The following is a 17,884-nucleotide window of genomic DNA, read 5'->3' on the forward strand; positions in this document are numbered from 1 at the left end:
AGGTCTCTATGAAAGGGTAGAAGATATGCCCTTCGTCCGCTTTCCTGCTGTTTGGAATGGAGGCGTGGTGACTAAGGTTTATTTGGGTGGTCATCTGGGACACCATGAGGACACAGACGAGTGGCAAGATAGAGAATCCCAGGTTCCTGATGACCACCAAGCTGCCCTCCAACTCTGGACTGCCTCTGTCTAGATGTTGTGTGTGTGTGTGTGTGTTTGAGTTTCATTACTAAATGTAGCTGAATCATCCTAACCGGAAGACGTGGTTTTCTAGGTCCTTAATGATTTGGCCCTTTTGTCTTCCAACCTTCCCTCCTACTTCCCCGACACACTGAGCTCCAGGACCATGGCTGGGATCGCTGATGTGCCACAGCTCTTGCCTGTAGGCCTCTGCACTGCCCGGCCCCACCGCTCCATGCAGCCTCACCTCACCAAATACCATTTCTTCATCCTCCACATCTCAGTCAGACCAGTGGTTATCGGGCTTTATGAGCTATCAGGCACTTGTGAAAATCAGAAGTTAATGGATTCTCTTTCAGAAAAGTGCAATTCCATCCCCTCTCCCCCGCCAAAACAAAACATTCTGAATAAAATTTACTTCGGTACAGTGGAAATTTCATTCACAGAATATAAAAATAATCTTTATTGAGAGACGCCATTTACCTCCCAGTGTCAAGTTAATATGCAAATAAAGAAAAAAACTAAACTTAAACTCTCTCCAAACTGAATTTCAATGAGAAGGGCTTCTGTTTGGTTTGAATAAGATGACATGTGATATAGTTTGAGATGGTCACATGCGTGCCATTTTTACTTGCCATTCCATTTTGACTTTTCTTTTTATGACCACAAGTAGAGAAAACCTCAGCTCTCTCCACAGCAAGCTCTCACAACTTGCTCTGTCAATTGGATGCAGGTTTGCGCTAGAAACACCAGAATTCTCCAGACTGTGAGAGCTCAAAGGCTAATATATTTCCTGTGCTTTCAAAAGTCAGTAAGGTCATGTTTGGTGAAGCCTGCATCCCTCATGCAGGATTGCACTATCTTCAATGCAAAGCTCATAGATGCGCAAGATAATGAATGACAGTGACATGTGGCGCTTCCTCTCCTTTGCAGCAGCAGGACCCAAGCGCTGGCCGGCATCACAGGTACTATCTGTGCACGGAGCACCAAGACTTCTCTTGCAGCACAAGTTCTGCTTGGTTTATAAATGTTATTTTAAAAACATTTTCAGAAGAGGCTAATTAATAATTCTTCTTTGAGGGAACCAGCAGGCACACAATGGATGTAAACCGTTTCTTGGCTGCCCTGAGAAATGTCTGAAATTGCAAGGACATGCTAAAGGGAATTGATGTAACTGCTGTTTCCTCCATGAAATGATTCAAATCACTGTAATAATCTGTATCAATTCCAGTGTGAATGGTATCATTTGACAAAAAAGACTGCTCCCAAAATGACTGAGGCATATAGTTCAGTGGCTGAGAGCACAGGCTTTATTACCAGGCTGCCTGGGTTTGAATCTTAGACTCCACTGCTTATTATGGCAAATTGTTTAATTGCTCTAAGCCTTTTTCATTTGCTTCATTAATTTGTTATGAGGACAAATGAGACAATGCATGTAAAGTGCTAAGCAAACTGTGTGGCCCCCGGTAAGAATTCAAATGCTGGCTGCTATTATCACTACATCACTGATCTAGACACTCTTTCTAATCTACCCCACATTTTAACATTTTTGCAACCAGGATGCATCATACAACCAGTGGGGTCTTAGAATTAATTGGTTGCACTTTTTTCTTTCTTACTGGTACATAAAATGTGCAACTGATAAACAATGGCATAAATTTGATAAAGGATGGTATTGAGTTTCTCCCTGCGCTTCAAGTCACAAAGCAAGCTTAATGATCTCCGCACGGGTATGGGTTTCAACCAGTCTCTCTCCAGTCATGTGTAGATTAGAATAGTTTAAGGCAGGGGTCAACAAACTCTAGCCTGGGAGACAATCAGGCCTGCCACCTGTTTCCTAAAATGTTACTGGGACACAGACACGCTCATTAGTATACATGCTGTCTATGGCGGCTGTCTTGCTACTAAGACTGAGCAGAATAATCACAACAGAGACCACATCACCTACAGAGCCTAAGCTATTTGCTATCTGGACCTGCACAGAAAAGGTCTACCAAACCTTGGGTTAAGACAGACTTCTGAGATGAGAAAAACGTTTTGATAATACCTCTGACTTTCCAAACTGCTTCTCCTATAGTGACTCCATATTGCCTGACGACTTCTCAGGATGGCCGCAGAGAGTTGGATCTCCCTTCTGTTATGCTGGCTGGCTTCATGTTTCCCCTGGCAAGAACACTGCCATATAACAATCCCGGGCTTTTGGAGCTTCTCATGTTTGTCCAGAAAAGCAAAACCAAGGATATATAACTGGTAGCAGAACTCAGGCAATTTTCAGAACAACAGAAAGAAAACCTAAGATTAGGTTTGTCCACTTGTCTGAGGTAGCTAGAGTAGTGAAATTCATAGACAGAAAGCAGAATGATGGTTGCCACAGGATAGGAGTAGGGGGAAATGAGAGTTGTTTAACGGGTACAGAGTTTGCGTTTTGCAAGATGAAAAAGTTCTGGAGATCGGTTGCACAACCATGTGACTATATTTAACACTACTGAAGGGTACACTTAAAAATGGTTAAGACGGTCAATTTTATGTTATGGGTTTTCATCACAATTAAAAGAATTTTTAAAATGTTTAAAGTCTTTTGTGAGGGTGTATATGTGCAGGAAAACATGTACTTTGTCAGGGAGTCCAAGAACCACATAGCAAAATCATCACTTCCTTTTGAAGCCTCTTGTGACCCTCATACCCCAGAGAGAATCTGGTGCGGCCCCCACTTATTGCTTCAGGTACTACAAAGCTTCTATCACAGCAATTATTACACTGTCTCCTCATTGTTCAGTGCTGCACGTCTGTTCTATGACTATAAGCTCCATGAGGGCAGTGACTGCCATGTGGTTCTGCCCCACCATATCCATCACCTCTAAGTGTCAGGCTTACTGGCAGCACTCATGTATTTGTTGAGTAAATAACTGAATAAATGAATGGAACAAATAGAACTATTAATAAATGAAATCTAGTCACTGAAAATTATTTCTTGTCCTACTTTGGATAAGGAACTTATTTCTTTTTTTTATTAATACTAAGTTTAAAGCAAAAGTGGTTTCATTACTATTTAGAAACCAAATTGCAAACACTCATTATTTTAATTCAAAGAAAAAGTATTGGATTACCATACATAATATACATGTTTGATAAAGAAAATCTGAATCTAAGACTTCGCTTTGCATAAAAAATAATTTTTATGGGCCAGAACATTAATGTAGTAATTATAAACAATCCTTCTGTGATAACTAAGCAAATAAAATGAACAATCATATGATAAATTTTATACGCTGAGCTTGGAAAAGTACATTTCCTAAGAAAGTTCTTTTCAGTTTTGCAATTCCAAGTCCAATAACCAATTACTACACATAAAAGGATAGTTTGCAATTAAATATTTCAAGCAACAATTAATAAACAGCCAATGACAAAATAAAATTTTAAATAAAAATTTAAAATATTTTTCATTTGAATTGGCAAATATTTTTAAAAGCATTACTCAATGCTTTAATAAATGTAATGAGACTGACAATAAAATACTTTATAAGTCTCTACTCAATGTTAACTTCAAAGGGCCTCTCCTAGCTCTGCCTGCCCTGTCTAAAGTATTACCTCTACTTCCTCATTTTCTATACCCTCACCTGTTTTTATTTATGATCATGTCATTTATCACTACTTGAAATTACATTATATAGATTACATATCTTTTATGGTCCACACCCCCACTAGATTAGAAACTAGAAACTAGACAAGAATAGGGTTTTACTAGTATGGTCCTCTACTAATATACCGCTGGCACTCAAAAAATAGCTGTTGAACCAATAAATTAATATGAATGGGAGTACAAACTGGTATACTCTTTCTGGAAAGCAATTTGAAATAGGTAACAAGAAACTTTCCAAAGTTCGTATCCTCTGAACAAAACCCAATTTCTGAATATTTTAAGAAATAATTTGGAGATGCAAAGATTTATATATATATATATATATATATATATATATATATATATATATATATATATATATATATATATATATATATATCAGAATCAATCTACATATCCACTATAGGAGAATCCCCAGAGTTAACACACTGATAACACTTGTACAAACTCCCAACCCTGATGCCCCATCAAGTGTTCCTACTAGTACATTTCCTTCAAGTGATAAGTTGGATTTGTTGTCATGTTTTCCACCATCAAAAAATTAAGGAAAAACCTTGATTTCCAATGTTTTGCCATGCTCATGAAAGATGATCAAAGAACTAATCCTATAATGGTCATCAGCCATCCTTCCTATAATTTCACCTAAGATCTAATAATCCATTGCCAAGGACACCCTGCAAAGCCTCCCCAGCTCACAAAACCTTACACCCCACAATGAACACATGCTATTCAATCCTGTAAATACATATACCACACACAGTATGACAATGGGCACCCAATTCTTTTCATAACTACAATATTCCTGAGACAAAGCCAGACCCTTACATCTTTTTTGAGGTTAGTAGATTTAAAAAAATCTATGACTACATATGGCATTGTTGGTTAAAGACAATTCTACATATATCATAGGGTTTTCACTATATGGATACCCTTTATTAAAACCCATCAAACACAATAATACAGCTAACCGTTTTCATAATGAAGGGCATTATGTTGTTTATTCTCACTGACCTGATAGAACACAGATCTCCTGTAATCCTGAAGGTTAAAGAATTAGCTAAATTTTATCTCTGCAACAAGAAAAATTTGTTGGGGTGGATGAACTTTATTTATTAAAATGAAAACAAACTACCAACACATCTGATACAAGAGAATTATAGGGATGTAAATTACTGTTCATCTACTTGATGGAATATTTTGCTAAAAATATAAAAAGCATAATTCATGATCATAAATGAATATATATGAAAATCATTATACTGATAATATATTAAAATATATTCACAAAGACAAAAAACAGAACACATAATTATGAAAGTTATAGAATTAAAAAAAAAATACCACTTGCATTCTTAATAAAATTCTGTTGTTTCTCCTGTGCTCAGTACCTTTTATCTAGGAGGTACTTAATAAATATTTGTTGCATATTTAAAAACAATAGCAAACATCTATTAATCTTTATCAGAGTGCCTGGCACATAGTAATTGCTTTATATACACTCTCAATAATCCTCCCTAAATTCTTACTTTTATTATGCCTGCTTTTTATGAATGAGGAAATTGAGGCTTAAAACAGTTAAAGAACCTTCCCAATGTTACATGGCTAAGAAGTGATGAGGCTAGGATTTAAAACTCTGGAGTCTATGTCCTTGACTTCTCTGCTACTACTACTCAAATGGAAAAAAATAAGTGTTAAATACAATGAAGGCAGAATGAATTCAGCATGCCTATGTAGGTGGTCTTGTGATGGTGGAATATATTAATGATTGACACTGAGCATGAGGTAATTTCTCAAATACCTGTTGACTAAGCACAGAATATCATTAAAGATTTTAAAACTATATAAAATTGCTCAATACACATCACTGTATAGAAACCAAATGGCAAGAAGGTCAGCTAACTCTGATAAAAGGTGTCAAAAAAAACAAACAACAGGAAAAATTAAAATTAATAGCCATTTCTCCAACAGTAACCAAAGCTATAAGAAATCCATATTTCCTATGTAATTTGGGGTTTAGGATTTAAGAATTTAAAAGCACAGCCACTCTTCACCCACCTCCAAAAATAGAATATATTCCAACTACCCTGCTATAAAGCTAAGGACTTCCTATCTCCTGTGTTTTCTGGCACCTTCTTAGTTTAGCCAAACTGATCCCTCCTAATTGACAATAAGTTGCAGACATGGTCCCTACCCTCATTGTCTACCCTCATCATCGCCCACTCATTTCCATTCTTATTCTCTAGCAGTACTATAAAACTGTAGTTCTCACTCTTGCATGCCTTTGGGCTTTTGTACACCATGCTCTCTTAAACCTGCAATATCCACCTGACCTTCTGGGCAAACTCGTACTCCAACTTCAAGTCTCAGTTCTAACATGACCTCTTCATCCTTAACTTTCTTAGGACTTCCCAATTGTTCAACTGCTCCTTTTCTTGCTACACTTGGTACATACATCAAAAACCTACTTACCTACAACATTCTGGACAGGTAGATAGTTAATTTAAAAATTAAGTTCAAGTATAGAATGATGAAAATGTTTTAGGTATACAAACTATTTCAATTTTTTACAAGTAAATGTACAATCATTCACAAAGCTCTTTTCTTTAGGTATGGAAGGGATCTGTTGACCAGAGCTCTGAGTCATCTTATGTAAACCACATCAATGATATACCATCTGTGATATGCAGTTTCCTTTCTTCAAAGTGGATCAAGAACTCAGTCATCTGTGAAACAACATGCATGTAGTAGAATCATCCTAGACTTATGCAATTTTCTCTTTCCTACTTGTCTTACCCACACCTAATTCAATAGGTTTTTTTCAGCTACTCATCTTTATCTGATTTTGCCAAAGCATTCAACTCATTTTTCATATAAATGACTTTTTAAAAATCCATTTCATTGGTTTATATAAAATTTAATTACATTTGTCATTCATTACAACAAATATAACTGGCATGAACAGGTTTGGGAACAAACACAATTGAATTTTAGTGAGCAAGCCACTTCACTAATGAGAGAAGAACTTGTAAGAGTAGACCAAGCATTCAAAGAAAATGGAGATCACCAGTTAATCTCTCTAGTTTGTTAGGTAGAAGATGTTTAGTGAAATATAGCTATTAACTTATACCATTGGACTATATACGTATCTTTGTGCAAACATCTCTCCAGTAAACCAAAAATTCAAAACTGGTTTGCTATTATTGCATGCCCGTTGATTCCTTTATCACTTTAAGCAGCTGGGCAGAGCTTGAGAAAGCAAGTCCCCCTCCCAGGTAAACAGCCTCTTGTCTTAACCCCCATTCATTTTCTACATATGTCATTATATGGAAAAGATTGAGAAGCACTGTACAAAGCTGTAAGCTCTTAAGAGCAGTGATTGTCTTTATTTTTGCATTCCCAATAATTAAAATAGTGGGTATTTGATAAATTTGTAGAATAAAAGTAATGAATAAAGGATACTTCTATAGCTTCCTGTAGTGACTACAGGTAAATCAAAGAGACTTCAGCCAGGGAGTTGTGACTGCTACGGGTAAGCCTGGGCCAGGACAGCAGCGATGGGAAATTAGTCTTTAAGAGTATCTTACTTATTTACACATTTATGTTTTCTCTCTCCCACTAGAATGAAGCTCCTTGAGTGGAAGGCCCTTGTCTATCTTATTCACTTGTATCCCAGTGTCTAGATAAAAGCCCACCACACGTGGGCTATTCAATAAATATTTTCAATAATTATTCAATAAATATTCAATAAATATTTGTTAAATGTGTTGCTGGAAGAACTTCAAAGAGAAGTGAAGGTATTTTAAGGTCTAAGGGAAGGAGTGGAGCCTACTCAACAGTTCTACTCAAGATGGAGAAATGATGGAAAAGCGATGCTTCAAAGATTTTCACATTCCTTTCAAACACTGATGGCAACTGGGGACTGCTCTGTAACATACCATAGTGGTTGAGAGTCTGGGCTCAGACAGATCTGGGCCTAAATACGGTTCCTACCACTTACTTACTAGTTAAGCAAACTGTGTGGACAGCTCGATCCCTCTCAGTTGGAGAGTCTTCCATGGTGAAACAGGGATAATAGCGAGCTCCTAGAGTTGTGTGAGGAAATGCATATAGAGCTGAGAACAATGCTTGGTACATTAGTGATTAAGTGTTTGCTGTCATTTCTATTATTACTGTTGTTGATAAGCACATAAAGTATGTCACATTCTTTGCACCAGAGATAAAGTTAGGGCTGTAGGCTTTGAAGAGCTCACTCCATTATTGTTACTAACAGATACCAAAGAACTAGGTCTTTGGAGCCTGACTACATAGTTCATATCAGGATTCTTCCTCTTAGGCAAGTTACTGTTAACTTCAGTTTCCTCTTCTATTAAATGAGCATAATAATGCCCATCTTCCAGGTCTGTTGTGAATATTAAATGAGACCACAAACATAAAGCATTCAGTACAATATCTGACATGTAAGCACCCCAACATGGACAATAGGCATTAACTACAGATACAGAGCTTTGCATACATAGGTCTTTATAAATTTTTTAAAATAAGAAATGCTTACAAATCTTTGTTTCAGTAAAAAACAAAAACTTTTGAAATGGTGTTTGTTTCATGCTCTTCTGAAATAGAAAACTTTCCAATCTCCTGAGGGCTTTAAGACTAAAGACACTTGTTTTAAACAAGCCTATCTAAATATAAATCTTTGTTTAATGGCTTTCTTACACCCCTTTCCATATTTACTCTAGTCACAGGTATCCGTCTGCCATTTCCACGTTTCTTACCAACTATCTTGTATTTATTTTCTGTTTTGAGTTTGGAAGAAAAATTTCACCAGCATTTTCACCAATTATTTTGCATTTGTACTCACACAGGAAGAAGTCTAAAAATGGGATATAGGTAACAAAAATCAGCTTGGATAGCTATATGTTTCTGGTTAAAAAAACAGTGTATCTTTGCAACTTTTCTATAAATCAAACTATTCTAAAATTTAAAGCTTATTTGAAAACATACTATAAATTGCTTCTCACTTATTCAATTCTTATGGCATTTTGTTACTCTTGATATTTTTGCCTCTCAAAGTCCCATACCCACTGCTGTTCCATTAAAAAATGTAGCAACTTCCCAAATGCTGAAGAGATATAAAATTAAAATATCCCCATTACAATTGTGTACTTTAAACCTGGTAAACTAGAGAACAGATGACAATAAAAGAACTGGTAGAAAACCCAAATGACAAAAATAAGAAACCAACAACAAAAAAAGAGTGGTTACAGATGGCAAATGATCCTACAAAGTAGGAGGTTAACTATGAAGAAAGGTGCCAACTGCTCCCCAAACCTTACTGTAATCTAGAATTCTTTATAGAAATTCTAGGAAGTTCAAAAACTTCTGGATATTTTTTTTAACTGCAAAAGGCAAAACAAATATATATGATAAAAAAATAAAACTCAAGCACTAAAAAAGTATTAATTATCCTTTTATAGAAATCAGCTGAAGTCATAAAATTAGTCAACCTTGAGAGGCTTTTGGACCATATCTTTATCAGCTAAGGTGGTAGTTTTCAAAGAACACTCCACTTTAGTATGGATTATAAAGGACAAAAGTAGATGACCCAAGGAGTTGGAAAAGAGTTCAAATAGAAGAGATGGGAGAGTCCAAAAGCCAACCAGCTTGTGTGATTAGGACTAATTCTTTACTAAAATCACCTCACATCTCCCCTACAAGAAAACCCTTCTGTTAGTCTGTGGGCAAAAGATGCTTTCAAATAACTGATATTCCTAAATTCTCTTAAAAATAAAACTGAAGCCTCTAACAGCATCCTATCTATTCTGTACACTAGCTTTAAACGCTGAGGTACTAAACAGCCACTGAGTAAAGCAGTATAAAGCACATTGTTAGCTTTATTATGTAATTCACGTTGTTGGAGTAGCCTTGAAGAAATGAAGGTGGTGGGGTGGGGTGGGGGTGGGGGCGGGGAAGGCCAGACGCCATAAAAAGAAAGTTCTATGGAAGATTAAAGGCAGGTGTGTGGGGGAGAGGTGGACAAAGGCTAAAAGAAAGGCCAGATAACATAAAACAGAGGGTGGAGGCTAGGCTGACCTCTTCCTTTGGAGAAGTCTGAATGAAGAAAAAGGTAGTATTTTACAAAGATACATATTTGCTTAGTTTGTGTGTTTAATGGATGTGGGAAGTGGGAACCAGAGGCTTGTAGGAGGTTTAAGAAGAAGCATATTGTAAAGCTCACAGTGAACTGTTCCGGATGATGTTCTATATCTTGACTGTGATGGTAATTCAACGAGTATATACATTTGCCAGAACTCATAAAACTGTACACAGAAAAGGGTCCATTTTACTATATGTAAGTTATACCTCAATAAACCTGACATTAAAAAAATAAAAGCTATTAACAGCTAAAACGCCAATTAACCGTATAAGGTTTGTTTACCACATTTAAAAAAAATAAAAATAAGCATTTTTTAACTATTTGGGTTGGTATTTTACAATGTATAAAATGAAGCATGATTTTTAAATTCTGTTCCAATCTTCCATTAGTTTCTCTCATAAATGGAAACTGTAGTTTCGAACATCTCTCCAGTGTAACCAAGAAGTCTGCTCTGAAAAAAGTATACATTTATCCACAGTTTTATTTACAAAGAAATCTATGAAGGGCCTACAATCCCTGTAAAGACCTCCCAGGTTGAGATGCCTGGTGTAAACATTCCAGTCTCATCTTGGCTATCAAACAGGAGAAGCAGAGAGTCAACTGTCCACCTCTGATCTAAAATAGGAAAAGGATTTAGTAAAATATCCCCAAGGAATTACAGAGAAGAAAGGATTAAAATTAGAGGTAGGCATGGGTCACCCATCTTATTTTATATAAAAATTCTCCCAGTAAATCTTGTAGGTTCAGGGCTGTCCTATATTAATCAAGATAATGGAAACTGCCTCACAGTTGTACTACAGATGAAGATGTGGGATAAGAGAACCTCACAAATATGCTTTTCTCATCTGATTATAAGACGCAAAATACCTGCATCAAACATACACTTGGAGAGTATAACATTAAAATAATCTGTATTAGGCCTTGTAACACATGAACCAAGGTCCAAAATGACTCTCCGTAGGGTGGGGGTTGAGGAGGGGGGAATGGGATGCTCAAAGAGTGGTACCGCCACCATTACCCATGCTAGGATTTTCCCAAGGAGCTCACTTCTGGGGGACTGGACCGTCCAGTACTGTGCACACAGGGCCGTGGTTAGAGCCCCTGTCCAACAACATTACCTGGGGTTTCTCCAAGTCAGTCATGGAACTGACACCAAAGCAGCCACGTCTTTACCATTACTATTTATAAAGTGAAACAATAAATAAATAACTAGAATGGAAGTAAGAATCACAGACTCATGGTCAGCCTCCTTAGGCACGTCCTCTTCCTGAAATAAAAGTCCTGTACGTAAAGGCATGTGAAAGAAGGTAGTCCTGGGGAAAACTAAAGACTGTTCAATTCAATGTGGAATCAAAAAGTAGAGAATTAGATTTGTCAATATTTGGTAAATTAGTATATTTGCTTAGATTAGTGATTCTATATATTACCACTTTAAAGCTTTATGTCAAGGAAAAAATGAGACTCTTATATCCAGCCATGTCTTCAGGGCCATTTCCTTAAATACTACTGTTTCCTTCTGGTAGAATACTTTTACACATTTAGGATCTCATTTTATCTTTACACACACACACAACAAGTCTCTAATAGCTTTGCCATTAGCTGACTATAGTTGGGAAGTCACCATATTCAGAACAAACCATCCTGTGTCACTCACGTCAGATCCTTGGCCCAATTGCCTGTATTAAGTCTTTCAGAAAGATGGGCAAACATTAGCTGCACAATATACTCCAATTCATCTTAAAACAAACAAACAAACAACAAAAACTATGTACTTTTACTGGGCATATACACTGTAACTTTCTCAGAATGCCTTGTCATTTAAACATAGACATCTCAATGTTTTTATACTAACAGACTAAAAGTATGAAAAGCTCTGTTATTTTATGAAGCAAAATTATTGAAGCTAAATATCATATTGATATGATATTCTTTATGCCAATTCTCTGCCTCAATCAAAAATAAAAAAGTTGACCCCCATATAACTCCTCCCCATTAACAAACAACCCCAACCTTTTGAGGACTTTAAAACAAGAACAATGACAATCATAAATCAACTGGGAACCTTGTGTTCCCATTTCTTATAGTTTTCAGAGTATAGGTATTTCACCTCCTTGGTTATTAAATTTATTTCTAGGTATTTTATTCTTTTTCATGCAACTATAAATGGGATTGTTTTCTTAATTTCTCCTGATCATTTGTTATTAGTTTATAGAAATGCGGCAGCTTTCTGTATATTAATTTTGTATCCTGCTACTTTACTGAGTTCTTTTATTAATTCTATTAGTTTTTTGGTGAATTCTTTCCAGTTTTCTATATGAAATATCATGTCATCTGCAAATAGTGACAGTTTCACTTCTTCCTTTCCAATTTGGATACTTTCATTTCTTTTTCTTACCTGACCGTTGTGGCTAGGGCTTCTAATACCATACTGAATAATAGCGGTGAGCGTGGGCATCCTGCCTTGTTCCTCATCTTAAAGGAAAAGCTTCAGCTTTTCACCATTGGGTATGATATTAGCTGTGGGCTTGTCATATGTAGACTTTATTATGTTGGGACAAGTTCCTTCTATATTCACTTTGTTCAGTTTTTATCATAAATGGATGCTGAATTTTGTCAAATACTTTTTCGGCATCTACTGACATATGATTTTTGTGCTTGTTTTTGTTGATGTGATGAATCACATTAATTATTTTGTGGCTGTTGAAACACCCTTGCATCACTGGTATAAGTCTCACTTGATAAAGATGTATAATCCTTTGAGTGTACTGTTGAATAAGGTTTGCTAGTATTTTGCTGAGAACTTTTGCCTCTATGTTCATCAGGGATATTGACCTGTAATTTTCTTTTTTTGTGTAGTGTCTTTGTCTGGTTTTGGTGTCAGGGTAATGCTGGCCTCACAGAATGAGTTTGGAAGCATGGCTTCCTCTTCAATATTTTGGAATAGTTTGAAAAAGATAGGTACTAATTTTCTTTAAATGTTTGGTAGCATTCATCTGTGAAGCCATCTGGCCCTAGGCTTTTGTTGGGAGTTTTTTTTATTACTGCTTCAATTTTATTGCTAGTAATAGTCTGTTCAGTTTCTCTGTTTCTTCCTGGTTTAGTCTTAAAAGGTTGTATGTTTCTAGAAATTTATCCATTTCTTCTAGATTATCCAATATGTTGGCATATATTTTAATTGTTCATAGTATTCTTTAATGGTTCTTCATATTTCTGTGGTGTTGGCTGTAATTTCTCCTTGTTCATTTCTCATTTTACTTTTTTGGGCCCTATCGTTTTTTTTGATGAGTCTTGCTAGGGGTTTGTTAGTTTTACTTACCATTTCAAAGAACCAGCTCTTAGTTTCATTAATCTTTTGTATTGTTTTTCTAGTCCCTATTTTATTTCTGCTCTGATATTTATTATTTCTTTCCTTCTACTTTGGGTTTTATTTGTTCTTTTTTTAGTTCCTTTAGGTGTAAAGTTAGATTGTTTATTTGGCAAACCACTAACATCTGCAAAATGCTTCAGAGTTTAACATGTTTCCACGTATGTTTCTTCATGAAGCCTCACAACAACCCTGTAAAGCACATAAAGCACTTGGTATTATTGTCCTTTGACACAAACCTCATACGTAGTAAAGCTAGGATTTGAACCTCTGGTACTATGGCACTACACCTTTTCAGTGCAGTGGAAGCATTGGACTGAGCCTCAAAGAATAAGCAAGATTTTGACAGGTGAAGAGCCCACAGCATTTCAAGGAAACAACATATACAGAAGTCTAGAAATAGAATGTGTGCAAAGGAACTGCTGGGTTGGTTCCCACAAGGAAGGCAAGGGAAATATGGCTGTGTGGGTCGAAAGCATGGGGAGGCCCTTAAGTAGTTGACTTAGCATCTGTACATGACTCCACAGACAAATAGACATCAGATGGTTTGGGAGAGAGAAGGAAGAAAAGAACATAAGTGAAGATCTTACTGTGTTTGGTACTTTGCCAAAGGACTGCCTCATAGTCAGGGATATTAAGTTATTAGGTAGTGGTAAAGGGAGATTAGACTTTCCTAAGTCCTCTGCAGAACTGGAAAGATGGGTCTAATAGAAGGGAAAGTGGTAGCAGGCTATCTCCATCATTCCAGCACGAGGGGACAGTTAATGCAAAGCAGCACTCCTGTCTGTGTCTGAAGTGATGGTTTTTATTGGCCCTTTTATACTACTCTATTTCCAATGTTCAACCAATGTCCTAAATTATCTTAAGATTTCCTACATATTACCTAAAACTTACCGAATCTTCTGGAGGTCTCTGGATTTTCCCCCAATCCACAGAAGGTCCCTTTTCTTGCAAAAATCTATGAAATAGCTTGCGAAATCCATCAAGGTCTTTTTTAGTGTGCTATGAAAACAGAAGTCATTGTTACAACTAGCAGAATGCTTAATATTTAATAAAAACAGATATATATTATACACTTAAAATGTCTTTAATGAAATTCTTATATTATTAGAACCATGGGTAGAACAGAGCCTTTTTATACCCCAATTTAATAAAGAAGAAGAAAAACTAACAGGAACCACGCGTAAAGGAATACAAGTAAATAACCCTCCCCATCTCCCACCAGTATCATGTAATCTGACCACTAGCTGGTCCATGGGAATTCCAAGTGGTTTGCTGTATATATTCACCAATATCTTTCTCTACTTCTTTTAGGTGGAAATAAATCTTCACCAAGAGAACAAAAAGGAACAAAACACAGCTAACCTCAAAACATTAAGTACAAACTGAAATTTGAAAATGAAAAGTATCTATTGATTTATAAACAGAAAAGAAAACATCTGCCTATTGTGAGACCTCTATTATAGCTGACAAAGTAGTATGGTTCTATCAGAATTGGCTCTTTGGAAAAGGCACGCAGGATTCATGGTTGATAAACTACTCAATTCTAACTGAACATTGGTATCTATTTCTCTACCCAATGATATCAAAACACAGAACAAATAAAGTATAATTTTGTTCTGATTCTTTCAGACTTTAGAAACTTCGTAGAATTAGAAAAGAAAAAGACAATGGTTTTATGATGGCCAAACACTGAAAATCCTTTTGTTACGCAATCCTAATTATCTTTTTTTAATGTTCTCATTACATCTGATGCTTATTTTAAGCTGGATAATCAGCATCAGCAATAGCAACTCAGCATGTAGATGAATGAAAGCAAAAAAACACCGTAGAGTCCTTACCTCAAACTCATGTGATGGTGCTGTGACGAGTATTTTTTCTAGTTCCCTTTTCACAGATAATTCTAGCTCTTGTCGAATGACTTCTTGGAACTGAGAAGCGCCATCATGAGACATTGCTTTGCTAAGATCTTAAAACAAAAATGTAAAACCACCAGTTGAAAAATCAGATAGCCATTCGAACAGCTGGTAAACTACAACTGGTTTATTTCTGGTGTTCCAGCAAATGGAAAGGGTTCACTCCTATAATCCCATCATCCTCTCATTGAATTTCGGTAATGTCAACTAGTTAGGACTATATAATCACATGTGCTCAAATTTGACTGTTTGGCACATCAATATGCTTTACTCGTATATCTGAAACAATGAACACTTTTGGGAAGATGGGGCAGGTGGAAGTAAAAGGATTCATCTTCATGTGAGTACACAGTTCCATCTCTACTAATGTTTCCCTCCTAGCCATCAGAGCTGGAGAAAAATGAGAACGATTGAAATAGGGTTAATGAGGGTATGTTCTGTAGAACACGCCCTTTTGGAAGCTGCATCAAAAGAGAACTGAAGGGGTCCGGCAATTTCATAGACGCCAAAGACTCCTTCCTCCTCCAGGCCAGATGAAAAATTTAAGGAATCCTTTCCATTTTAGAAGGAGAGCACTGCAGCTTCACACTCTTTACTCAAGAAGAATCTCTTGAGAGATACTGACAGTTCCAAGGTGCCTCTACTGCTCTGGCATCAAAAGTTTCACTTTAAAAGGAGAAGGACATAGGGCTGCCCCTCCCCTCTGTGCCTCAATTTCAGTCAAGACTTTTCAATGCTCATCTGTGTCAGACAAGACTATCAGGGCTTTTGGCAGAGTTGGGCACTTCTGTGACAGATGGATCTCCCTAAAGGTGACAGAAATGCCTTTTAGATGAAAACCAACAAAAATAGAAAAATACAGAAAAAGAAAACATGCCAGTTCCAAGTACTTTGGGAGAACAATGCCAACACAGATGTTTCACACACTTATCTAGATAGCAATTATCCTGTCTTTTTATAAAACAAGGGATGATCAGATTATTGTTCACCTCCCCCTTTATCCTCAATACCTTGTTTTATAAATGTAGATTTGTGAAGCTTATGTTCACTTTGTTTGATAACTAATTAGTTCTACAAATGTTGGTTAATCTAGTAGAAACATATTTCAATAAAGATAAAAACACTCCCCCATACCATAAATTCTTTCATGTCATCTGGGCAGAAGTAAACATTTATATAAACAAAATTAAAGCCAACATAATCAATTTTAAGATACTTTTGAGAGCAGAAATTAGTAAATTATGTTAACTCCTGAGGCAATTTATTTCATGCAGACAGCCTCTCCCTCTCCCAATTATCTAAAAATATTAAAAAATGAGATACTTAACATAGCTCTTCAAAAATCTTTTATACACACTTGCCATCATATTAAAACCCAAGAGAAAAAAACACAAGGAAATTTGTAGAAAACACACAGGCTAATCCTAAAATAGCCATTTTTTAGCTGTGTTCTTTTTACAGGCATAAGCCACAACACAACTAAGTTTGTGGACTGCAGTAAAACTACCAAAGTGACCCAAACTGTGGTTCATAAATAACTTCTTTGTGAGCTAAGAAACACATATGTCTGTGTTCCATCAACAACCTAAAGGTATGTTTCAATTAGTAAGAAGCAATTTGATTATAATCTGTAAAAACCCGTGACAATGGGTGCATTTAACTATGACAGGTAAGTAAAAACTCTAGAACATTTTAAACTAGAGTTAATGTGACATCAGCCACACATATTCACCCCTTGGCTGACTTAGCTGTAATTTACAATCTGTCACAGATGAAGTCCCCCACCCTGCCACCCATGGATACCTGGGATGTCTCTCCCCAAATCCTGAAGCCAATTCCCACATTAATGTTTAGAAAATAATTTGGAAGAAAAATCTACTAAATATAAAACCTCTAAATTAAAGAACACACATGAATTGTTTGATTCTGTGTCAGAATGATTGAAATAGATCAAGAAATTACTATATAATAATTTTTAAAATAAGTGGGGCTGTTTTTGGTTAGTTTCAAAGACATCTGTAGACTGCTGCTTTGTGTGCTGTAGACACTGAAGACCAGCATTCACTGTCACATTCCTAAAAACTAGTGATGGAAACATTTAACTTACTTTTATTTTGGGCAAATGCCAAATGAGATAAAACTAAATGTAACTGCAAAGTTTAAAAATAACTATATAGCTGTCTATGTATGAGCTGTCTATATGACAACAGTCCAAAAAAAAAAAAAAATCAAAAACAACCCAGCAAACTTTAGGGACTTTCTCTGCAGAATAGCTTATCAACATACATGACTTAGGGTTAAAATGCATAGAACCCATGTCACTATCCTCCCTATCAAGCCAAACTAAGAAACGCTGGCTGAAAGACTTAAATTTAATACTACATGTGATGGTTGCCAGCTGCGGCAGGTCCAACCTTCAAACACTGATTCAAAAAAAAAACAAAACAACAAAACTTAGACACAGATTCAAACTCCAGTCATGACCAACAGCCCTACCCTTTATTCCTCCCATTTCTCTGACAGCACAAATGCAAATGAAAACAATTTTGTATTCCTTCTACACCCACAACACAAAAAAGAACATTACAATAAGCCTATCCTTTTTACTCTATTCCCTCTCCTTTCCCTGA

General features: G+C 36.2%; 1 protein-coding gene across 3 annotated transcripts in view; it reads right to left on the reverse strand.

Annotated features, from left to right (window-relative positions):
* The window catches only part of UGP2 (UDP-glucose pyrophosphorylase 2), a 43,764-nt gene that overhangs the window by 13,557 nt on the left and 12,323 nt on the right, over positions 1-17,884 (reverse strand). For all 3 annotated transcript variants that reach the window (XM_033125342.1, XM_033125341.1, XM_033125340.1), the window contains exons 2-3: positions 15,180-15,307; positions 14,233-14,340 (exon numbers count right to left, since the gene is read on the reverse strand). In XM_033125342.1, coding sequence (XP_032981233.1) covers positions 14,233-14,340; positions 15,180-15,293 — 222 coding nt within the window. In that variant the 5' untranslated portion in view covers positions 15,294-15,307. The remainder of the gene's footprint in view (positions 1-14,232; positions 14,341-15,179; positions 15,308-17,884) is intronic.

The sequence above is a fragment of the Rhinolophus ferrumequinum genome, chromosome 13 (assembly GCF_004115265.2).
Source record: "Rhinolophus ferrumequinum isolate MPI-CBG mRhiFer1 chromosome 13, mRhiFer1_v1.p, whole genome shotgun sequence".
Classification (NCBI taxonomy): domain Eukaryota; kingdom Metazoa; phylum Chordata; class Mammalia; order Chiroptera; family Rhinolophidae; genus Rhinolophus; species Rhinolophus ferrumequinum.